This window comes from Oryctolagus cuniculus, chromosome 2 (assembly GCF_964237555.1).
Source record: "Oryctolagus cuniculus chromosome 2, mOryCun1.1, whole genome shotgun sequence".
Lineage (NCBI taxonomy): Eukaryota > Metazoa > Chordata > Mammalia > Lagomorpha > Leporidae > Oryctolagus > Oryctolagus cuniculus.
This window is the reverse complement of record NC_091433.1, coordinates 98703296-98728630: the sequence shown is the minus strand read 5'-3', so window position 1 is coordinate 98728630 and position 25335 is coordinate 98703296. Positions and strand designations below refer to the sequence as shown.

Here is a 25335-nt window from a genome sequence, read left to right as displayed (position 1 = left end):
GGAGGAGTCCACTCTAAGACAATGAAAAATGCAGTATAGTCTGTATATACAGACTAGTAATATGGTCATTTATTATCAAGTATTAGATACTAAACGTAGCTGCATATGCTACCGTTTTACACAACTTGGCAGTGCATAAGACTAATACCAGTGTCATCTTGAACATGTGAACATGCATTGTGTTAGGGTGTTTCAATGGCTCCCTACCCCATATCACTAGACAATCAAGATTATTCAGCATCACTGTAGTTTTATAGCATTACTGTAGTATATGCGGTCTGGTGTTGACCACAATGTTGTAATGTGGAACATGATTCTCTCTATATATATGCATATAAAACCTCTATATAATCTGGCTATTATTCTTAAATTGTGCCCCAGTTGGGATTTTCCTTTCTAATTAGACAATAGTTTGCTTAAGGGACAAGATTAGAACTTAAAACTCTGTGTCTCTTCCCCTTATCTGTTTGTAGGCATTGTGAAGGTGCTCTACATATTTGATGAAGTAGTATGCAACATGGAGGAGGATACTCTGAGGATGCTACCTAGACTAGCTACGACCCTAGTTGCTCTGGCTATACCCAGAGACAGACGATTCTTTGGGATGATATTAATGTTTCCTCATGAGAAACTGATTACTGGATATTGTAAATACTCCCACTAGGCCCAGATTGGCACCCACTTCACCTAAGTAACGTTTTGATTCAGGAAGTCATGATTTGGTCATCTGGTATTTTATTTTCAAGATTTGTGCACTGAAATTCCAATGATGACACTATTCCATGACCACCCAGCACCCTCATGTAAAATCATTCCACCCCTAAGGAAACTTACACCATGCTTTCCGGTTCTACCGCACAGGCACCAACTGCTTTTGTGACGTTCACCAGAAGAGCTTGGTTTATTCCAACGAGGAGGTTCACCAGGTGTTGAATGCCACCACATTTCCGGACAATGACTCGGTTTTCATAATCTTGGCAGCATTCTCCTATGGCCCCAACCACATTAATAAGTACTTCTTCAGGCTGATCTGTTAAAAGTCCCACCAAAGTTTCAATGGCTTGGTATTCCCGAAACCTAGGTCATCACACACAGGCACGTACACACACAGAGAGACAGAGAGAGGAGAGAGAATTATTTTCAGTACAATGTTAATTGATAATATTACTACTACTAATAATGGGTAAAATTTACTAGACGTCAACAAGTTCATTCAATCTTTACAACTTAGTGAAGCAGGTGCTACTTAATCCCCATTATCAGGTGAGTAATCTGAAGCTTGTGAATAGCAAGGCTGGTATCTACACCCGGCTACTGGCTCGGGGCCTGTGCCCTAATCTTCAGGCTACACAGCTTCTGAGACAACTGTGGCTTCCTCCAAAGTTGAGCTTCCACCATTCCAATCTGCTAAGTGTTTTCCCTTATCTTACAGAGGTATTTTACATGAATACAGCACCCTAAATATTTAATGAAAAGGAATTAATACATTTGTGTTTTTAAACACATTAAAGATGGCATAACAGTATCTATTTGTGTTTGGTAAGTCTCTCAAAGTAAGGAGTAGCTTGTGTTATCTAAAGAAAAAAAAATCTGTTAGCCTCAGATGTCTTCAGTATTAACCACTAATACCTTTTAGCATCTCTCCTGTTATGCAATTTTACTGGTTTATTTGCACTATGTATATTACAAGAGGAAGCACATAATATAAAAGTAAATATTTGAGGGGGCAGAGGGCATTTGGGACAGGAGTTAAGAAGGTATCTCTTGGGATGTCTACATCGCGAGTGCCTGGGTTCAAGACTTGTTCCTGATTCCAGCTTCCTGCTAACATGCACCCTATGAGGCAGCAGGTGATGGCTCAAGTACTTGGTTCCCAGCCACCCATGTGAAGGATTCAGATTGAATTCCCAGGCCCAGCTGCTGTGGGCATTCGGGAAGTTAACCAGCAGACAGATGTCTTTTCGTTTATCCATTTGTCTCTCTTTGTCTATCTGCCTTTCAGACAAAATGAAAAATATTTTTAAAAAGGGGGGTATACTGTTGTGTGCAGGGGTGGGATGCCTCTCACACTGGCATCACACTTGGGCCCCTGCCACCTCTGATCGCGTAGGAGGCTCCTGGCTTCAGCCTGGCCCAGCCCCAGTCATTGCAGTCATCTGGGGAGTGAACCAGAGGACGGAAGATCTCTCTCTCTTTCTGTCTCTCCCTCTCTCTCTGTAACTCTGCCTCTGAAATGAATAAACAAACATTTATTAAAAAAAAAGAGGAAGAAAAAAAGGAAAAAGGGATGGTACCACCATGACGTCTTTTGAAGAAAAGAAAGTAACTATTAAAGAATCACCAGTTTCTACATAAAACATTTTTAACCTTTCCAATAAATTTCAGCAATATTTTCAAGTGCTGCAGCAGAATTTTTACGGTTACTTTTAATTGAGACAAAAGTTTTAATTAGCTGAGGTTACTTTCAGTCTAGCTATTCAATAAATGTCCTTTATTTGGTAAAATTATTTTGTATGATGACTGAAAAAAAATGAAATGTCCTAAATTTTATTATTAGATGGTCAGGTTGGGAGGAATGGAAGGCAGGAGAGATGGGAAAGGTTAATCACCAAAAGCTGCAAGCCAGAACGATGTCAGGTGATTTACACTCCTAAAGACCTAGGTTGGAGGGGCCGGTGCTGTAGAGCAGCAGGTTAAAGCCCCACCTGCAGTGCCCACATCCCATATGGGCGCCGGTTTTAGTCCCGGCTGCTCCACTTCCTATCCAGCTCTCTGCTATGACCTGGGAAAGCAATAAAAGATGGCCTAAGTTGTTGGGCCCCTGCACCCGCGTGGGTGACCCGGAAGAAGCTCCTGGCTTCAGATCGGCTCAGCTCCGGCCATTGTGGCCTTCTGGGGAGTGAACCAGCAGATGAAAGACCTCTCTCTCTGTCTCTACCTCTCTCTGTAACTCTGTCTTTCAAATAAATAAAATAAATCTTTAAAAAACAAAGACCTAGGTTAGAAGCTACTGCATCCTGCTTGTTGTTTCCACCAATCCATAAGCAACAGCTGCTTCCCATTATGGCCTAGCTTCCCATGCCAAAGCATTACCCACTTCAGGTTAATGTAGGTCCAATAAAATAACCCAAGCGTTTCCGTCCTGAATTTTCATTTTTAAGAACTCTGACTTCTTAGGTCCAGAGGACATTTTTCCAGCTGCTCCCTTGCCTTGCTCTGGAGGCTGTGAGAACTTGTCCCAGGATCAGCTCTTTCTTTCTGGCTAGCATCTGCAATTGCCCAATAAATCCTCTGATTTCAGTCTCTTGGTCTCAGGAGTTTGGGTTTACCTTGTGTTAAGATGCATGAATATCTTATTAAAGGAAATCATCAGTGTAAACTCTAAAACTCTAGAGAAAGAGCCAAATTGAAAGATTAAAGCAAATACAGTTTTCCACATATGTTGGAGTAAAATGCGGTGACAATGGTTTGGAAATGACTACCCTTTAGGAGGAACTGCTTGGCTGGCATTCAGCTGATTCATCTTGCTTGTTTCTTAGGAAAGGGAACAGAAGAGAGCCACTTCCGTCTCAGGAGAGCCCATGGAGTATTCATGCCCGCACCTCGACAGGCCTCTGTAGGAAACACCAGGACGTGTCTGATTTAACTGGCTGCCGTATGTTACACAGCGTCCTGGCCCTTGGACCTACTGAGGCACAGCAATTTACTGCCTTTCTGGCTGGCGGGAGGGGACGGGAGTCTTTCCAGGCTAAGAATGACTTCGTTCCGCCAGCCTCATCCAAAGCGGCCATCTGTCACATTAGACTGAACCCTTTACTAAAACAGCCTGGGACGCCAAGCCTGGTGGCGGCCGTGCCCTCCTCACAGGCCCCCGAGCGCCTTCTCTTACTTGCTCACGTTCTCCCTGCTGATGGAGCACTTCCATATGGCCCCCGTGACGGCGGCCAGCCGTTCCTTGTTGTCGGTGTTGTTGAGCAGGCTCGCCAGGGGCTTCAGGCCTCCGTGCAGCCTGACCAGGTCCCGCGTTTCCTCGTCTTCGGCGCACTACACAGAAAGTCCAGTCAGAGGCTGGCAGCGGTCCAGGCGCATCAGCGTTCCGCGACTGCCGGAGAGGCTGCCATTCCAGCATTTTCTGAGGGCACCTTCAGTGCAACACACTTCTCCACACTGGCAGCTACGGAACATCATTTCTCTCCCCTCACGAGGCTTTGGGAATGGACAACAGTTTCCGTGCCCTGGGGGTTCTCTCAAGCCAGTTCTGAGTGGCCTGGGCTGCCCTGAGGCAGCGGAGGTGAGAAAGAAACCCAGGGGCGGACAAAGAACGTCTGCAGTGACCCAACTAAGAGAGACCCAGCATACAACACACAGGGGCGGACAAAGGACGTCTGCAGTGACCCAACTAAGAGAGACCCAGCATACAACACACAGGGGCGGACAAAGGACGTCTGCAGTGACCCAACTAAGAGAGACCCAGCATACAACACACAGGGGCGGACAAAGGACGTCTGCAGTGATGCAATCCAGAGTTTTAGAAAAACGCAGTAGACAGAGGAGTCAGATCATTAAAAAGCCCTGAAATACAGAGATGAAGAATGTGTCCACAGGATTTCTACGCTCAGAGCAGTGGCGTGAAACAAGGGCACCTGACATTCTATTCAAACATGTTTATCTGTGTCTGTGTCGCCCTCTGAGATACGTATTTATTGCAGAGATATTTCTAAGCATTCTTCCCAGGTGACACACCCAGAGATGAAAAGTCTAGTACAGGACTGGCTATTTCCCTGGGCAAACTGTTGTTTTCTGATGCCGTGTCATGCAGAGATGTCACATGCCATCCCCGAGGGTCACTCAGGGAAACCCTCTCCATGCGCCACAGAGGGACCTGTTATGTTTACCTTCTGAGTATGATTCTGACCAGTGGTAACTTAAAAAAATTAACCACTATTTCTAAGCAGCTCTCAAGAGACACCCCCATCAGGCATGTATGCAAGTCAAGGCATTTATGTTACGGGCTGAATCGTTTCCTCTCAAAATTCATATAATAAATTTCTAACTCTCACACCTCAGAATGTGACTATTCTTGGAAATAAACATAATAAAGAGGTAAATAAGGCTAAGTCAGGTCATTGGGGTGGTCCTGCTCCAACAGGACTTTTTATGAGAATAGGATTCGAATATGCATAAGAGAAAGACCATGTGAAGGCACAGGAAGAAAAGAGCCACCTGCAAGCCACTGAGAGAAGCCTCAGAAGACGCCCACAGGGACACTTTGATCTCAGAGTTCCAGCCTCCAGAACCGTCAGGAAGTGAAAATCTGCTGTTGAAGCCACTCAGTCACTGGTACTTTGTTATGTTAGTCCAGGAGGACTGGGACCACCCCTACTGAAACGAATCCCTCCTCTGGCTTTGTCTTCTCAGCATACCTTCTCATGCTCACACCCTAAGTGCATTCTTCTGGGAAATCTAACGTGACTGGTAGAAGCTGGCCTGGCCAGTAACCAGCCAGACACTGCTCTCTGAAGGCCCTCTTGTCTTCTTCCCCACTCTCAGCTGTTTTTTGGTGCATTATGAAATTTGCAATCCACAAAAATTAGTGGTCTAAAATAAGTTAGGAAAATAGGAAGATATACATTCATTCATTTATCTTGTCTTGGTAGGAGACACACTTCTAAGATTGCTGTGAATGGCAAGACACATAAAAAGCAATACAAGGGGGATGGTGTACTTAATTGTGCTATTTTACAGTAGGTAAGTGGCTTTCGGATACAGAGAAAGACATATATTCCTTTTGAAAATGTAGATAACCCAAAATGTTGAAGCAAGTTTCTCTCTCAGGTCAGGCGTGCATGAACACCACCTGGCACCTGTAAACAATGCAGACTCCGTGGTCGCAGGCCCAGAGAAGGCGATCCCATGTTTATAAACCTGCCTTACATCACGGAGAATGTGGGGAGCAACTCGGACTAGACTAAGTTACTGGAATTAAGACTTATTCTATGCATCTGCTCTCCCACAATATGGCGCTGGGAGAGGAGTAAAAACAACTTTTACACAGCTGCCTCCAGTTCAACCAGTAACCTGCAGGAGCTGATCCCGCTCCTGATTGGAGGAGAGCAGCGTACTCGGCGTGTGGGTAGCAGAGTTGGGATTGGCGGAAGAGGACTATAAAGGAGGAGAGAGACAGCATGCACCAGGAACATCTAAGAGGAACACCTGAGGAACACCTGAGCAGCCCCCGAGAAGCCCCCGAGAAGCCCCCGAGAGAGCCGGCCGGCGGTGTGCCACTCCCCCGCGGAAGTGGGGAAAGTGGCAGGGGGAACCGCCTTTCCACAGAGGTGGAAGGGACGGTAGCCAACCCGGGAAGAACCAGCAGCAAACCCAGGGAGGGCCGAGCAGACGAAAGAACAGCGCAGGGTCCTGTGTCGTTCCTCCACGAAGACGGGGAGTGACAGGAGAAAGAACGTCCCCCAGTGCTGGGAGAGCTCCGCTCACCTGGTAAATGGCCATGGCGCAGTGCTCCTGCAGCTGCTCATTCTCACTGCTTAGGTTCTTTACCAGACTTTCGATGATCCTTTCTGCTTTGATTGCAGCTCGGTAGTTTTCCTAGACACGTACATTCAACTATTTATATGTGCATAGTGGATGGATACGAGACAGACAGACTTTTACAGTGACTGATAGTCTGAACGCAATTTCTCAATAAATCAACACTAAAGTGCAAGCTAAACACACTGTATGACAATAAGAGAATTAGCCAGCATTCAAAAAACGATATCCTCAGGTACTGATTTACTGTACTATCAGTTTGATCTTCTCTAACAGAATGATGACTTCTTGATAAAAAATACTTAGCATGCATGGTAATGTTATAAATTATTTTTTGGCTAAAGAAAATGAAGGAAGGAAATGCAGGGAGGCAAAACTGTTTCAGGCACCTCTGATGCACATTCTTGCAGTGTGCCCACCACGGGAATGAGCGTGTTTTCGTGAGAAGTCTTCAGCAGCTGAGCCAACAGAGGGATGCCCCCGGCTTTACGGATGGCTTCTTTATTGGCATAACTCTTACTGCAGCTCCACAGTGCCAGCGCCCCGCAGCGAGCCACTTCCACGTCTGTGGTCTCGTACAGGCTGGAGTAGGCAGGCTGTGAGGCGTGCTGTGTGTAGTCCAGGAGAGCCACCTACAGGAATACACAAATGCAACACACACACACGTTAATGAATGTGCTGAGGTATCCTCCTGTAGCTATCAGGTTCTTATCAGCCTTGCCTCTGTCAAAAATGAGAATGCTCTAAAAAATTCAACTTTTACACTGCACAGTGGCCAATGAAACCAAAGAGACAAAGAAAACTCTTGAAGACACTATCCTCTGGATTTGGGAGCTTTTTTATTTCCTTCCCTCAAGAAATTTAATCTCACCACGATAGTAATCATATTTTCTTGGTATGGCTCTAATACTAGTAATATTTGCAAAACACAACCTTAGCCCCAGAAAACTAGGGCTCTTAACACCATTGGAATTTTCTAATGATAACTAAAAGGCCTATCCAGCCTTATATTTTAAAACAGTGATTTATTTTTATTTGCTTGAAAGGCAGAGATAGAGATATAGAAATATTGTAGCCGGCGCTATGGCTCACTAGGCTAATCCTTCGCCTGCGGCGCCGGCACACCGGGTTCTAGTCCCAGTCGGGGCGCCGGATTCTGTCCCGGTTGCCCCTCTTCCAGGCCAGCTCTCTGCTGTGGCCAGGGAGTGCAGTGGAGGATGGCCCAAGTGCTTGGGCCCTGCACCTGCATGGGAGACCAGGATAAGCACCTGGCTCCTGCCATCGGATCAGCGTGGTGCGCCGGCCGTGGCAGCCATTGGAGGGTGAACCAATGGCAAAGGAAGACCTCTCTGTCTCTCTCTCTCACTGTCCACTCTGCCTGTCAAAAAAAAAATGGGATCATAAATATCAACAGTTTTTGATCTCTTTTGTTTTTTATATTTATTTGGTTGAAAGGCAGAGAGAGATTGATCTTCCATCTGCACGCTCACAGGTCAGATGGCCACAATAGCCAGTGCTGGGCAAAGCTGAAGCCAGGAGTCGAGAACTATATCTGGGTTTTCCGTGTGGATGGCAGGATCCTAAGAACTTGGGCTATCTTCTGTTGCCTTCCCAGGCATAACAGCAGAGAGTTGGATTGGAAGCTGAACTTGAACTAGTGTTGGGACTTAAACTAGTGTTCTCATATGGGATGCTGGGGTTGAAGGTGGTGGCTTAACCTGCTGCGCCACAACAACGACCCCTCTTGTTTTAAATATTATATTTAAATATTATACATTTTATTACTTGACATTAACTACAAAGGATCTGCCAAAAGTTCATGGTGAATGTCTAGTATCTTTCAATTATGAAGTTTTTAAAGTACTCTCATGTTCTTCCAAAACACAACAGTGACAATGGATTTGAGATGTTTCTTGAGGACATACTGTGAGCTATTTTATTGATCAAATTGGGCTATTTTCAGTTCCCAGTCTCCTAGCTCACAAGGAAAAGACTAAGTGCCTGCATGTCAGAATGCCCTCTTAGGGAGTCTTCACAGTGAGGTCACCGCATCTGAGGCCATGGGCTTACCAGACAGCCTCCCGTGGCACAGGTCTCACCCAACTCTTCCCATCACAGTCCATGCACACCAATGCTATTATTGACAGATATTCTTTTAAATTGTCTATGGTTTTTGAGAACTGAGATTGAACATGTTTGGTAGCCACACGAATAATCCTTATAGACATGTGATTAAAAGGAAAACTCCCAGAACACACTCCCGGGAAGGACAGGAGGGAGCCGCAGACATGTCTGTGCTACTCACCAGCCTGGTGATGCCCCCGTGCTGTCTCACTGCCTGCCGGGCTCGTCTGAACTTGGCAACATTCGCAATAGTTTCTGCAGCCAAACACTTCAGAATCTTGTACGGAGAATCAAGTATATTAACTATGACAGGTAAGCCCCTGAGGTCAACAATGTTACGTCTGATTTGAGGATTGTGACTGATTTCCTTCAGGATTTTTAATGACCCAATCTGCGTGAGTGAAAATGTTATAAGTGAGTGCTTAGTACCCATCACCAGTACTGTGTTTTTAAAATTGCAAATCTACCTAAATTCCTGCCCTGATTTTTTTTAAAGTATGAGGAACTCATAGAAAACAGCAAGAGAAAGAAAGGGGAGACAAGAAAGAATGCAACTAATAAAAGAAGCAGGTTGATTAGCAGCAACAGTAGCAGAAAATGGCAAGACCCAGGCAGCCAGGAATGCAGACACCTGGAGCAGAGAGCCTCTGCAAGGTGGGGACAAGACTATATCCACCGCCACAATGCCACTCACCTTACACTTGATTTCATTGGTGTCAAGTAAATTTATTAAAACTTCAAGGCCTCCCACATCTCTGATTGCCAGCTGACAGGTCTCATGGACTAGGTTGAAATCCTTCATCAAACACAACACAATCACTGTAGCTGTCTGATTTCCTCCCTACAAAGATGCAATGCCATTGCAAGGTTACGTAAAATCACACCATCCACAGAAATGTACTAAGCGCTTATGAATCCATGAACTAGGAAATGTATCTCCCCATTCATAGCATGTTAACTTAATTTTAAGTTTTCTGGGTGTGCTCTACTTCTTTCAATGAACTATACAGAGGTGAAGCATGGAAAAGTTGGACAAATCATAAAAGATTGTTCCAATTAAAAGTCAACAATTAAAGGTGGTCTTTCTCCTTTAAGCAGCTAAATATTAGGCAGCATTATTACATTAAATAAAGTCAAGGGGCAAACGAGTGTGCAAAGGGAAGTTTTATGTGGAAGCAATCAGTAGCCCCTCTGGTTCTTAAACACTGGGTGGGGTAATGCAAACCATGTCTGAAGTATTACTCTTGCACACTGTGATACTAGGAAGTCTATGGCTGGTCTCTGACCAGCTGGTTTCCTGGCATTCAACTCCTGAAATCCTTGGAATCTTCTGAGTGATAATGTCATTTTGCATGCTAGTCCTTTGGCTGCCAAGCCACCCACCTGTAGGTACCTTCAGGCTGCGGGTGGTTGCAAAAAAGACCCAGGCAGAATTCTAGCTTAGGATTTTATTTATTTATTTATTTATTTATTTATTTATTTTACAGGCAGAGTGGACAGTGAGATAGAGAGAGAGACAGAGAGAAAGGTCTTCCTTTACCGTTGGTTCACCCTCCAATAGCCGCTGCGGCCAGCGTGCTATGGCTGGCGCGCCATGCTGATCCAAAGCCAGGAGCCAGGTGCTTCTCCTGTTCTCCCATGTGGGTGCAGGGCCCAAGGACTTGGGCCATCCTCCACTGCACTCCCTGGCCACAGCAGAGAGCTGACCTGGAAGAGGGGCAACCGGGACAGAATCCGGCACCCTGACCGGGACTAGAACCCGGTGTGCCAGTGCCGCAGGTGGAGGATTAGCCTAGTGAACCGCGGCGCCGGCCCTAGCTTAGGATTTTTTTCAGTCCCTTCTCTGACCTACATATAGGTGAGAAGGGATGAACGTTGAGTTGATCACCACTGATCACCGATAGCCAATTATTTAATCATGCCTGTGTCATGAGACCTCCACAAAATCCCAAAAGGACAGGGTTCAGAGAGCTTCCAGAGTGCTGAACACGTGGGGGATTCTGGAAAATGTGCTTGTGGTCAAATAACCTTTATTTTACTTAATAATGGTCCCAGGCCTCAAGAGTAATGATGATGACAATTCACATTCTCCAAGGAGGAGCTGCAAGGTGCTTCCTGTAAATGAAAGGGGTAGTTATCGACAGTAGAGACCGTGGTGGCTCTTGTGTGTGTGATCCAGGGGTTTTACCAAAATCCGATTTCCTCACTTGCTTTGAGTCTGACAGGGAGGATTCACAAGGGGCTGGGTACCCACGCAGGACTGTGAGGTGAGCCAAGCCTCTCAACAATCACAGGCTCTGGGGCTCCAACCCCAAGGTGGAGCACCCAAGGCAGCTGGTTCCGGAACGTCTCTGCCCTCTCCGTGCGTGGGGCATGCTTGCAGAGCGGAGTGGATCTGCACCCACAGGCAGCTGGTTCCGGAACGTCTCTGCTCTCTCCGTGGGCGGGGCACGCTTGCAGAGCTGAGTGGGTCTGCTGCGCCCCATGACTGTGGAGGCCTTGTGTGCTGTGCCTGTGGGAATTCTGTGGCTGTGTAATAGGGTGTGGGGTGTAGCTGGGTCTCTGGGCAATCACTGTGACTGGTGTCAGAGGCTCAGAGCTCCCTGACTGCCTGGGGTGGGTCACTGCATCCTGGGGATGAATCTCACTTCATCGTAGTGAATGATCTTTTTAATGTCATTTGATTTGATTTGATTTGATTTGCTATTATACTGCTGAGGGTTTTCAGATCTACATTCATCAGATATTGGCCTGTGGCTTTCTTTTTTGTTGTGCTCTTGTCTGGTTTTGGTATCAAGGAGTTGATGAAAGTCCATTTCTTCTACATTACCAGATTTGTTGCCTTATAATTACACATAGTAATATCTAACAATTGTTTGTATTTCTATAGTGTCAATTATAATATCTACATTTTCATTTCTGACTTTCTGATTTGAATCTTCTCCCATTTTTGTCTTCTCCCAGTTTGTCTAGCTGAGATTTTATCAATTTTGTTTATTTTTTTCAAAAAATCACACCTTGCTTGCATTGATTTTCTTTAGTCTTTTATTTGTGCTCTAATATTATTTCTTTCCTTCTACTAATTTTGGATTTTTTTCTTTTTCTACTACTTTGAGATTCAGTGAGATTTTCTGTTTTTTTTTTTTTTTTTTTTATGCAAGCATTGATTGCTATGAACTTCTCCCTCAGTACTGCTTTTGTAATTCCTAGGTTTTGCTATGTTCTGCTTCCAGTTTTATTCGTTTCATGAAATGTATTAATTCCCTCCATAATTCCCTTCTTTATCCATTGGTTGTTCAGAGGGTTCTAAGCCTACAGAGGACTGCACAGATCTTTTGTGCAGTTCGTGTGCCAGCATGTGCAGGAGAAGCCCGAGCACTGCTCAACTTGAAGAGAGGAGGTGATGTTGTGATTACACAAGCAGGCATACAATGTCCTCAAATTTGTACATATGAAATGCATGACGTTTGTATACCTTAAGTGAAATTTTAAAAAATTAAAAGTTGAAATACTGTCACTTGCAAAACATACATGTTAACTAGAAGTCCTGATATTAGATTAAATAAAGCAAGCACAAAAGAATGAGTATCATGTGATCTTATTCATAGAAGGCACCTATAAAATTGTGATGTCAGAATTTAAAACAACAAGAGGCTGTGGAGGGAAGAGGTGGAGGTGTGAGAAAGTGTTGATTAATGGGCACTAAGTTACTGTTAGACAGGAGTGAGAAGTTTTGCTGTTGGGGCCAGTGTTGTGGCACAGTGTGTTAAGCTGCTGGCTGCAGTGCTGGCATCCCGTATCAGCACTGGTTCATGTCCTAGCTGCTCCACTTTTGACTCAGCTCCCTAATAACGTGCCTTGGAAATCAGGAGGAGATGCCTCAAATGCTCGGGCCCCTGCCACCCACGTGGAAGACACGGATGAAGCTCCTGCCTCCTGGCCCGTCTCTGGCCATTGTAGCCATCTGGGGAGTGAACCTGCAGATGGAAAATCTTCCTTTCTCTTTCCTTCTCACTGGAACTCTGCCTTCCAAATAAATAAATCGTATTTGTTTTTTAAAAAATTTAGGTTTTGGCAAGCTGTTTTTCTTGCCCTTTCTTCCATTCAAGCACACTATATGGGGGCTGGTGCCGTGGCACAGCGGGTTGAAGCCCTGGCCTGAAGCGCTGGTATCCCATATGGGCTCTGGTTCTAGTCCTGCCTGTTCCTCTTCCGATACAGCTCTCTGCTGTGGCCTGGGAAAGCAGTAGAAGATGGCCCAAGTCCTTGGGCCCCTGCACCTGCGTGGGAGACCCGGAAGAAGCTCCTGGCTCCTGGCTTTGGATAGGCACAGCTCCAGCCGTTGCGGCCATATGGGGAGTGAACCAGTGGATGGAAGACCTCTCTCTTTTTCTCTACCTCTCTCTGTAACTTTGTCTATCAAATAAATAAAATAAAATCTTTTAAAAAAAGTACATTATATGGGCCAGTTATCACAGAGAATATTTTAATACATGTTATCTGACTTGAGAGTTATGGACTTGGACCAATACACATCTGAAGCACCTACAATTTATTAAACACCATGCTACATATTTCAGATGTTTTCTTTAAAGATTTATTTTATTTATTTAAAAGACAGGGTTATATACAGAGAGGGAGAGAGAGAGAGAGAGAGAGAGAGAGAGAAAGAGAGCGAGCAATCTTCCATCTGCTGGTTCACTCCACAAATGGCTGAAGCAGCCAGGGTAGGTCAGACCAAAGCCAGGAGCCAGGAGTGTCCTTGGGGTCTCCCACATGGGTGCAGGGACTTGGATCATCCTCTGCTGCTTTTCCAGGCAGACTGGCAGGGATCTGGATCAGAAGTGAAGTCGGGACTCAATCAACCCCCATAAGGGATGCCCGCCTCCCAGGTGGTGGCCTTACCCACTATGCAGCAACGTGGGCTCCTCAAATGTGTTTTTTTCAATCTTCAAAGTGATCCTATAGTACTGCTATCATTAATTTCATTCAATGGGTGGAGAAAGGCTCAAAACCACACAAGCAAACTTTCAACTGCTAGGCTGCTAGCAAGTTATGCAGCTTAGAACTGAAAGAACACTTCAAAAATTCATGCTCATTCTATCACACCACATTGCCAATCATAAGATAGCATTAAAACAAGATATTTGCTGATGGCCCTGCCCACTCCCCACTTCCCAGCCAGCAGACAGGGCTGCTACCAGGCAGCCTGGACTCGTCATGAAGACTCCTCTTGAAACTTCAGGGTAGTAAGACTTTCCCTTGTCACTTAGGTAATACCAGGGATGCGACTACTCCCATTCAAAAGAAACATTCAATAAACATGGAAGCAGAATAGACAATTTTGGGAGAGGATTTAAAACAAACCTTGCAAACATAGCACACAAGGTTTTTCTTACCTTCAGATATTTCACCAGCTTCTGAATTTGCCAGTACTCGGATGGCAGATCCACGTTCACCTCCTGACGGTGGTCAGCAGGCTCTTCATCCTCCTCACTCTCCGAGGAGTTCTCACTGGAAATCTCCTCAATTTTATCAGCACTTTTACTAAGAATAACAACAGCAATAAACACATACCAGTGAGCCACAACCTGGACACGGCTACAAGGCTAATACTATGGCAACACATACATAAGCAACAGATCTGAAGTTCTCTATCATGATTTACATGAGGAAATAGATAAACCCATGGTCCATAGCAAGTGTAGCTCAGTATTATTGCTCCAAATATAAGAATAAGTAATAAAGGAAACAGTGAGACGTAAACAAGAGTATTAAGTAAATGTCCTAAGGATGCACTGTATAAATAAAACAGTAACTAATTTCAGGTAGTTATATCGATATTCATTTAAATTTATCTCCGTAGTGAAAACTGAATAAAGTGAAAAATTCAGTTCTGCAATCACACTATCCACAGAAATTCATTCATTAATATCAAATTAAATAAGAAAAAAGAAAATTACCAAGACAGAGAGGACATTACACATGATAAAAGGGAGAAATAGTAATGCTAAATATTCACATACCAAATAAGAGAGCTACAAAATACACAAAACAAAAACAGAACTAAAAGGAGAACCAGAAAAATTTGCAATTATAGTTAAAGTCATCAACAATTGATAGAACAATTAGGGAGAAAATAAGCAAAGATATAGAAGAAATCAACAATAGCATTCAACAATGTAATTCAGCCTACATGTACAAAGCACTCCATCCAAAAACAGCAGAAAACACATTCTTTACAAGAATCTACAGAATACATACAAAGACATCCTCAGCCATACAGAATGTCAACCACTTTAAAAGAATTTAAAATTTACATGTTCACCAATCACAACAGAATCAAACTAAAAATTAAGAACAGAAACATAACAAGAAAAATCTACAAACACCAGAATAATCCAAGGGTCTAAAAGAAATTTTAAAAATCTCAAATTGAAGTGAAAAAAAAATATATAAAACACTAAATATTTCCATTAGAAAAGTCTCAATTCAATAATCTAAAAAAAACTAGAAACTAAAGAAATTCGAAAAAGAAAAGCAAATTAAACACAAAGCAAAACAAAGACAGGAAATAAAGATAAAAGCAGATGCCAACAAAATTGTTCAAAAATTAATAAAAACAAAAGGTTGCTTCTTGAAAGGACTGATAAAATTGACAAACCTCTAGCAAGATTGTAAACTTAGATAAAATGGACCACTTCTTTTAAAAACATGAACTACCACAATTTCCCCAATCCGCAACAATTTTGAGTAGATCTGTAAGAATTAAGTTTAATTCTTCAGTTGTAGATGGTTTTCACTGCAGAATTAAGCTCAGAAAGATTTGTTCTTATCATTAACCATTAGTTCAACATCACTAGCCAACATGAAAAGATATCACTAGCTAAATATAAGACCAAAGTTAGGTAGCTTCATACATCTTTTAGAATTGCTAGAATAAAACATAATGGCAGTAACAAATGCTGATGAAGATGAGCAGAACTGAATCTCTCATCCATCACTGGTATAAATGTAAAAGGGGGCAGCGCCTCTGGAAACTTTTGACAGTTTCTTAGAAAGCTTAACGATCACTATGCATCGATACAGCAGAGCCAATATACAAAAACCTGCAAGCAATTATTCATATTGGCTTTACTGTAACAGCCAAAAGGTTCAAACTACTAATATGTCCCTCTGAAAATGAACGATTAAACAATCTATACCCTGCTATGCTTCTCAGCACTAAAAAGAAAAATACTATTGACATAGGCAAAATTTAGATGGTTCCTAGGGGTACTATGGAGATTTAAAAAAGCATAAAAATATCTGATTTTATTTATATAAAATTTTCAAAATGGCACAACTGTAGGAATGGAAAGCAGATCGATGGTTGCCACCAATTAGAGATGGAGGGGGAAGAGGAGTAGGTGCAAAGTATGCCGTGAGTGAGCCCGGGGTGGTGATGGAATGCTTCTGTGTCCTGATTGCCAGGGTCATCACACAAATCTGCACGCCATCAGTGATACACATTATACTCTACACAACCCTTTTCCCCAAGCATACAACTTTTATATTTGAAATTTCTGCCATTTATTTTTACCACTACGCTGAAGTTTCTAATGAAAGTGGCAGACCCTTCTCCAAACACGTCACTTCTGCTGTGCAGCTGAGAATCAGGTAAGAGGTGTGCTAGCTGGCCGACTAGCAAGCACTGCGCTTTAATTAGGACTAACACACATCACTTGGGAGTGGGCAGAGTCGTCAGTCATGAGCAAAAGCAAGGCCCAGACAGGTGAGAGAACTCTGCAGGGAAGCAAATGTTGGAAAGCTGAGAGATCAGCTGGGAACTCAGTACTCCTAACACTTAATTCACTGCTCTTAGCATTAAATGCATTTATTTCCTTAGAGCCAACTAATACCAGTAAATTCCAATACTTCAACTAACTCTAATGCATTCAAAGGCTATCTTGTAAATATATTTTAAATAGGTCCAATATTATCAGGTGTACTAACATCCCTACTAACCTTGACTATAAGTATCTTAGGACCTTACTATAATAGTAAGAATGCCAGTAATTAGCGTGCTACTTATCCCAGTGCGTGGCTTTAAGGAGCTGGGTACACCAGCAGAAACACACCTGCTTAACTGGGCTCTTCCATGGGAAGCGGATGACCTCACCTTTTCAAATTTTCCGCCATGTTTTTCCTGTTGGCTGTCTTTTACTGAACTTCTGTGACTACAAATAAGATATCTGTATTAGCTTCATTGCTTTATGCTAATGAAAAGGAAATACAAGATGGAAATGTACACAAATACTCTATAATTTTCATGCATCCAAATGATGCATTTTCCTGACACAGGAGGACAAGTTCCAGCTTCACCTGCCATTCGGAGATGTCCCTTTTGCTCTTCAAGCATGGCCATGAATTTTATCAATTCTGGTCTAGTGCGTGTTTGTACTAGAAACTGGCCTTCACAGGCTGGCCCTGCTGTGGGAGTCCTTCATCACAGGCCTTCTATTCTAAAGGTACTTAGCTTCCCGGATGATAGCGATCTTCTTATCTCCCACAGCCAACATTGGGACAGGACTCACATTGAGTTTTCCAGGCATTCCCAGGTTTAGGCAGCCCTGAGCACATACTGGGCTCTCATTCAATACTTGTTGATGAAATGCATCATTTAAAGAATACGTACACAGACAAAGCAGAATTTTAAAACGCAAGTCCCAGTTAACAGTCACAATGCATTTTTCATTGGCACACTGACTCTTTCAAATAGAGTCAAAAAGGTGAAACCCAGACACCCTCCCTCCCCTAGCCAGAATAAATGAGAACCAGGGAAGCACGAGCATCTCCCTTTCCCACAACTCTGTGGGTTTACCTTCACCGGGCTGGTGCTGTGGCACAGCAGGCTAAGCCGGTGCTTGAAACGCCAGCATTCAACACAGGATGGCCAGTTCCAGCCCCAGCTGCTCTGCTGTCCAACCTGCTCCTGGCTGATTCCCCTTGGAGAGCAACAGAACTACCGGGCCCTTGCCATGCATGTGGAAGACCTGGATGAAGAGCCTGGCCCCTGGCTTTGGCCTGGCTCAGCCCTGGCCACTCTGGCCATTCGGAGAGTGAACCAGTGGGTGGAAAAGCTCTCTATCTCTGTTTCTCTCTGCCACTTTGCCTTTCAAATAAAGAAAATAAATCTTTAAAGAAAACAAAACAACCACAATCACCCTGTGGTTTCCAGAACCCCTGTAGGTGACAGTCCCTGTGTGACCTATCAGGAGCCAGTTCTTAATCCAATCATGTAACAAAGCAACGTTAAAGAGGTTAAAACTGCTGAGATATTTGCTAAATGTAATTAAGTGTTTTACCTCCATATTTAGGTGGCACTGGACTTACGTTTTATTTGCCACCGATTTATAGAGGATCCCAAATAGAACTAGTTTTGCACATATCATAGATGCACCAAACCAATGTTCCCTTTAAATAAGACCATTAATATTTTTGAGACTCAGCCTTTTTAATACTGTGAATGTACTTCAAAAGTTTCATGCAAAAAATCCTATGCCAAAGTTTTGAAATCTACGTTTAAGAGAGATCTCAAAAGCATTCCTAGAAAATTATGTATGGATTTCAAATATTGCTTATACATACAAAAAACTTATCTTTTAATCCCATTTCCCCACAAGAGTTTGAAGTTTCAGAAAGCCCATCACAGCTGTCTACATACGATTTGAAATCAAGGGTTGTCTTCCAGTTTAAGCTTGGCTCTAATCTCCTGGTCATTTGATTTTTCACAAAATTAATTTGGTTCTTCTCCAGTGTACTCTTTCCTGAACCAGATGCAGTTTTATGGAAGGTGGCTGTTTCTTCCTTCTTAAGAGCCTTATCATGCTGATCTTTTTCCATTTGTTGTTGTTCTTTAAATTTGGTTGCCTTCACAAAGAAAAAGTTACGAAAATTTTTTACAATGGTACCACTTCTGAATTATCCATTGCTACCTAAAGATTAACACTGGTGATAAACTCAGGAAACAAAGTCTCAGACACATCTAACTTCTATTGTTTATGACAAAGATGCACAAGGTCACCTTCAAGGTCAAGGACTCCGTTGGGGTTAAACAGACAATAGGAGAAGCTTTTCAGTGTTTCTCAATTCATACCTCTGTGGCAGCATGCACAGATACAATAGCAGGGTTTAGCCTATTAATCCCTCACCACCCCTAGAAAAAATTAAACTCAAACCTTAAATTAACTGAGACATATCATATTCAAGTTACTTAAACCAAAGATAAAGGTAACATTTAAAAAAAAAAAAAAATTTACTTGAAAGACAGAGTCATGGGACATAAGCAGGGAGCTGGATCCAAGGAGGAGCAGCTGGGACTGGAACCGGTGCCCATATGGGATGCTGGCACTGTAGGCCAGGACTTTAACCCACCGGGCCATAACAACAGCCCTAAAGGTAACATATTACATAAAGCGGAAGAAACATTAAGAATTTCAAGAGTCTTCATGTGAAAGCATGCTGGAAAATAAAGAAAATAATCTTTTTTAAAAAGATTTATTTATTTATTTGAAAGGCAGAGTTAGAGAGAGAGAGAGAGAGAGAGAGAGAGAGAGATCTTCCATTTCCTAGTTCACTCCTCAAATAGCTGCAATGGCCAGAGTTGTGCCGATCTGAAGCCAGGAGCCAGAAGTGGAGTAGCCAGGTCAAACAGGTGCCCATGTGGGATGCTGGCACTGCAAGTGCCGGCTTTACCTGCTACACTACAGTGCCGGCTGCAGAAAATAATATCTTTAAAGTAGTGGAGGGCTGGCTTTGTGGTGTAGCAGTGTAAAGCTGCCGCCTGCAGTGCCAGCATCCCATATACCCAGTTTGAGTCCCGGCTGGGCAGCTCCACTTCTGATCCAGCTCTCTGCTATGGCCTGGGAAAGCAGTAGAAGATGGCCCAACTCCTTGGGCCCCTGCACCCATAAGGGAGACCTGGAAGAAGCTCCTGACTCCTGGCTTCATATTGGCTCAGCCTCAGCCATTGTGGCCATCTGGGGAGTGAAGCAGCAGATGGAAGACCCTCTCTTTCTCTCTGCCTCTCTGTAGCTCTGCCTTTCAAATAAATAAATATTTAAAAAAGAACAGTGAGTGGAATAATGTGTCAAAAATTTATACTTTGTTAAGTAAAAAAATCTTTGAAAAATGAAGGCAAGATAAAGAAATGAATATACATATGAATAAAATTAATGAATGTAGATGTGAATAATAAATGAGGATGGCTATGAATAAAATGGAACCATTACTTAGAAGCTCATTTAATTCAAAAGGGGGCAAAAATGTGTACAACGAATAGAATTAGGAAGACAGTACATTTAAATCAAACTATATTAGTAGTTATATCAAATGAAAATTGTTGAAAAACTTCAATTAGGGGACGGCCCTGTGGTTGTAGCGGGTACAGCTGCTGCCTGCAGTGCCAGCACCCCATATGGGTGCCAGTTCAAGTCCCGGCTGCTCCACTTCCCATCCAGCTCTCTGCTGTGGTCTGGGAAAGCAGTAGAAGATGGCCCAGATGCTTGGGCCCCTGCTCCCGTGTGGGAGACCCAGAAGAAGCTCCTGGCTCCTGGCTTCGGATCAACACAGCTCTGGCCATTGCGGCCAGTTGGGGAGTGAACCAGTGGATGGAAGACCTCTCTCTCTCTCTCTCTCTGTCTCTCTCTGTCTCTCCTTCTGTGTAACACTGACTTTCAAATAAAATAATAAATAAATCTCTAAAAAAACATACAATTAGATTAAAAAAGGAAAACTCTGTTACTTTTGGTCAAAATAAATCACTTTATATATAAAGACAAAGCACATTAAAAATAAAGGCTAGAGAAAAATTGCTCATGTAAATAATAAAAAGCAGGAGTAGCTATATTAAAGTCAGATGAAATAAGATTCCCAAACAGGTAATATTATCAGAGATAAAGACAGATGCACATAAGGATGAAGAATTAACCGGTGTAAGTTCTAAATGAGTACTGACCAAACAACAGAACTTCAAAGAACATGAAGCAAACACAGGAAAACAAGAAAAAATAGGTAAATGCACAACTATCAGACTTCAAAACTCTTCTCAGTCATCAATAAAATGAGCAAGTAAAACAATAACAACAACAAGAAGAAGGATATGGGCGACTCGAGCACCACCATCAACCAACTCGACATAATCAACGCTTGCAGGATATGCCCCCCAACAGAGCAGAACACACAGACTTCCCAAATGCATAAGGAAAAATTCGCCAAAAGACACCATATGCTGGGCCATAAAATTAATCTCAACAAATTTAAGAGAAGAAAAATCATAAAAAACATCTTTTCATAATACATTGCAATGGAATTAGAAATCACTAAAATAAAGATGTCTGAAGAAATCCTCAAATATATTGATTTGGATAAAAATACCACATATCAAAATCTATGGGACATTGTTTATGATGTGTTTATACAGAAATGTAAAACTTAGTACAAAAAATAAAGGTTTTAAATCATTGATCTAAGCTTCCAACTTAAAAAATTTTTAAAAAGTGTAAATTAAACCTAAAGAAAGCAAAACTAGGAAAATTATTAAGAGCAGAAATAAACCTGAAAGCAGACAAATTATAGAGAAAATCAATGAAATAATTATCTGGTTCTTTGAAAAGATCAATAAAATTGACACATTTCTATTCACAATGATCAAGAAAAAAACAGACCAATATTAGGAATGAAAGAGGAGACACCACAACAGATCATCTAGACATTAAAGGATAATAATGGAATATTGTACTTGTGATGCACATAAATTAGATAAGCTACACAATATGTACAAATTAATTGGAAAACACAAACATTCAAATCTCAAGAAAATAAATCTGAATAGTTCCATATCTATGAAAGAAACTAAATTACCACTTTATAAACCTCCTAACAAAGAAAGTTCCAGGTACAGATGAGTTCTCTGGTAAATTCTAGCAAATAGTTAAGACAGGAGTAACAGTCATTCTACCAAAGATTTCTAGAAAGAAGAAAGTAATGAGTATTTCTCAGCTCATTTTATGAGGCCACATTACCCAGATAATAAAATGATTCAAACATTAAAACATGACTATTAACTCATATCCTTCATGAATACAGACATAAAAAATGTTCAGAAAAATGTTATCAAATTATACCCAGCGATATATAAACAGGGTAAGACATCTAAGAAGGATTTACCCCAGAACTCAACAGGAGATCAATACCTGAAAATCTATTTCATCATCAAATCATCAGAATATAAAGAAGAAAAAGCATACCATCATCTCAAGACAAGCAATACAAGTGTGATTGCCTGATAGGGTCACTTTCGGTGGTTTAAGTGCAGGCTTCATTGGAAATATACAACAAAGTCCTCTCCCCTCCCAGTGAGGGTGGGTCAGCAGCACCTACTGGGGAGACCTCTGCCCAGTGGTAACGAATCCTCTCCCAACAGGGTTGTGGATCAGTTGTAAGCAGAGACCCTGAACTTTGACCCTCACCTTGAAGTATCCCCAGACCTATCCCAGTGAGGTGTCAGAGAAGGTCTGCTAAAGGAAAATATTTTAATAAAACCCGGAGTGTCATCAGAACCCAGAGATAACAGCTTGCATAAGAAAGGACAAGGAACAGATGCTTATAACAAAATAAAATAGGTGTTGTAATATTCTAACATTTTAGAGCAGTCATCATAAAATGCATCAATGAATAATTATTACTACATAATAATAAAATTCCATAAGGCTGACTGAGGAACATTCTTCTTCTTTTTTTTTTAATTTATTTCACAGGCAGAGTTACAGACAGTGAGAGAGAGAGAGACAGAGAAAGGTCCTCCCTCTGCTGGCTCACCCCCCAAATGGCCGCCACGGCCGGAGCTGCGCCAATCTGAAGCCAGGAGCCAGGTGCTTCCTCCTGGTCTCCCATGTGGGTGCAGGAGCCCAAACACCCAGGCCATCCTCCACTGCCTTCCCAGGCCACAGCAGAGAGCTGGACTGGAAGAGGAACAACCAGGACTAGAACTGGCATCCATATGCGATGCCGGCACCACAGGTGCAGGATTAACCAAGTGAGCCATGGTACTGGCCCCGGAAAATTCTTTTTTTAAAAAAGGTATATTTATTTATTGAAAATGCAGAGTGACAAAGAGGGGGAGAGGCAGAGAGAAAGAGATCTTCCCTCCACTGGTTCACTCCACAAATGGCCAGTCCCTAAATGGTTGGGACTGGGCCAAGCAAAAGCCCGGAGCCAGGAATTCCAACCGGGTCTCTCAAGTAGGTGACAGAAACCAAAGTATTTGGACCATTTTCCACTGCTTTCCAGGTGCATTAGCAGGGAGCTGGGTACACAGTGGAGCAGGCAGGATGCCAGCAATGCAGGCAACAACTGAAAGCCACTGTGCACAGAACAGGTTCCAGAAGGAACATTTCTGCAAGCAGTGAGAAACAGTTCTTTGTAAGGGAAAAACAAAATAACTGCAGATTTCTCATAGAAGCCAGAGGACTTGGGAAAACTTTTAAGTTTTGAAAGTAAACAATTATCAAATCAGAATACTATATCCTATGAAAATATTCTTCAGAAGTGAAGGGGAAATCAAAACATTGTCAGGTGAAGAAAAATGAAATAAATTTGTCTCCAAAAACTTACCTAAAAGGACGGCTAACAGAAGTTATAAAAAAGAAAGATTATGATAAATTAAAGATAAAAGCAACATCAAAAAGGAAGAAAAGAACAATGGAAAGAGTACAGTATAGGCAAATACGAAAGACTTTCTTTCTCGAGTTTTCTCAATATTTGATGGTGAAAGCAAAATTTATAACACTTAAATAGTTATCAATGTATATAGAGAGAACAAAGACAATTATAAATGAGACATTGTGAAACAGACTTAGAGAGAGACAAAGTTTTATACTTCACTCAACTGGTAAAATGTCAAACCAACAGATTATACTTTTCATATATAAAATATAATACCTACATCAATCACTAAAGCTATATCAACCACTACAAAATGCAAAAAGATATTTTCAAAACACTAGGGATTAATTAAAATGGATTACTAAAAATTATCTAAGGAACATATATAAACAGGAGAAAACAGAAAAATGAAAACATAGGGAACAAACAGAAAACAAACCAAAATCGGCAGATTTCACCACTAATATATCAATAATTAAACAAAAACAATTTAAACACATCAATAGACACATCAATAACTCAGAGTAGATTTGAAAAAGGACCCAACTCTATACTATCTATAAGTAACTCACTTCAAATACAACATTTGATTATATAACAATAATAGCTAGAAATGCTCCTTGTGAGAACCAAGAGATTAAAAAAAAACCATATCCCATCACTGAATATGAATTCTCTGAATTAGAGAATCTTTTGAAAAATTCTGAATATTTTTAGTGTGTGATACCTTATTCTATATACTCTGAGTAAAATGTTATTAATAACTGAAATCTTCAAAATTCCTTTAAATGACAATATGACTAGATTAAATTAAATGCATCATAATTTTCTAAAGTAGGGGAATTTACTCTTGTAAATGAAACCCTGGGTAAACAGAAGAAATAACAAATATCAAAGTGAAGTAAAAAAGAAAAATAGAGAAAAACCAATTAAATCAAAAGCTAGTTGAAAAAATGTAGAAAATTGATAGCGCTCTAGTCAGATGGATCAAGACCAAATAATACACAAATGGCCAATATTAAGAATGAGAGCAATAATGTAGGCAACAAATCCCATATATATTAAAAGGCTAATAATAATACTATCAACATGTTTATGCCAATAAATCCTACAACTCAGATGAAATGGACAAATTCCTTAAGAGACAATCTACCAAAGCTCCCTCAGGAAGACATAGATGTGGACAGGTGTTTGTCCTACCAATTAAGATGTTGGACAAGAAGTCTACATCCTATACAGGAGTGCCAGGTTTGATTCCAACTTCCTAACAGTGCCAACCCGGGGAGGCAGCTGGGAGTGTCTGTCTCGAATGCCTGGGTCCTGGACTGAGTCATCAGCTCTAGATTTTGCTCCAGCCCAGTCCTGGCTGTTGAGGGCATTTAGGGGGTGGGCCAGTAGATGAGAACCCTGTCTGTCTGCCTGCCTGCCTGTTTCTCTCTACTTCTTGAATAAAAAAAAATGAAGGAAGGAAGGAAGGAAGGGAGGGAGGGAGGGAGGGAGGAAGAGAGAGAGAGAGAGAGAGAAACTGCATAGCTCTGTAGCTATCAAAGAAATTTAATTTATAGTTAAAACTTTCACATAAATACCATTTAGGGACTTAGGGCGCCAGCACTGTGGCATAGTGGGCTAAGCCTCCATCTGTGTTGCCGGCATCCCATATGGGCACCAGTTCATGTCTAGGCTGCTCCTCTTCTGATTCAGCTCTCTGCTAATGGCCTGAGAAAGAAGTGGAAGATGGCCCAATGAATGGGCCCCTGCAACCAGGTGGTAGACCCAGAAGTAGTTCCCAGCTTCAGACTTTGCATTGGCCCAGCTCTGGCCTTTGCAGCTCTTTCAGGAGTGAAGCAACAATGCAAGATCTCTCTCTCTCTCTCTCTCTCTCTCTCTCTGCAACTCTGCCCCTCAAATAAATAAAATCTCAAAAAAAAAAAAAAATCACTTAAGCCCAAGATGGCTACT

General features: G+C 42.1%; 1 protein-coding gene across 7 annotated transcripts in view; it reads right to left on the bottom strand.

The window, feature by feature from the left end:
* Positions 1 to 25335, bottom strand: part of ODAD2 (outer dynein arm docking complex subunit 2) — a 69035-nt gene that overhangs the window by 25767 nt on the left and 17933 nt on the right. For all 7 annotated transcript variants that reach the window (XM_051834409.2, XM_051834403.2, XM_051834405.2 and 4 more), the window contains 9 exons: positions 18377 to 18582; positions 16791 to 16889; positions 14070 to 14217; positions 9365 to 9511; positions 8852 to 9061; positions 6936 to 7178; positions 6493 to 6603; positions 3890 to 4044; positions 835 to 1077 (listed from right to left, as the gene is read on the bottom strand). In XM_051834409.2, coding sequence (XP_051690369.1) covers positions 835 to 1077; positions 3890 to 4044; positions 6493 to 6603; positions 6936 to 7178; positions 8852 to 9061; positions 9365 to 9511; positions 14070 to 14217; positions 16791 to 16889; positions 18377 to 18582 — 1562 coding nt within the window. The remainder of the gene's footprint in view (positions 1 to 834; positions 1078 to 3889; positions 4045 to 6492; positions 6604 to 6935; positions 7179 to 8851; positions 9062 to 9364; positions 9512 to 14069; positions 14218 to 16790; positions 16890 to 18376; positions 18583 to 25335) is intronic.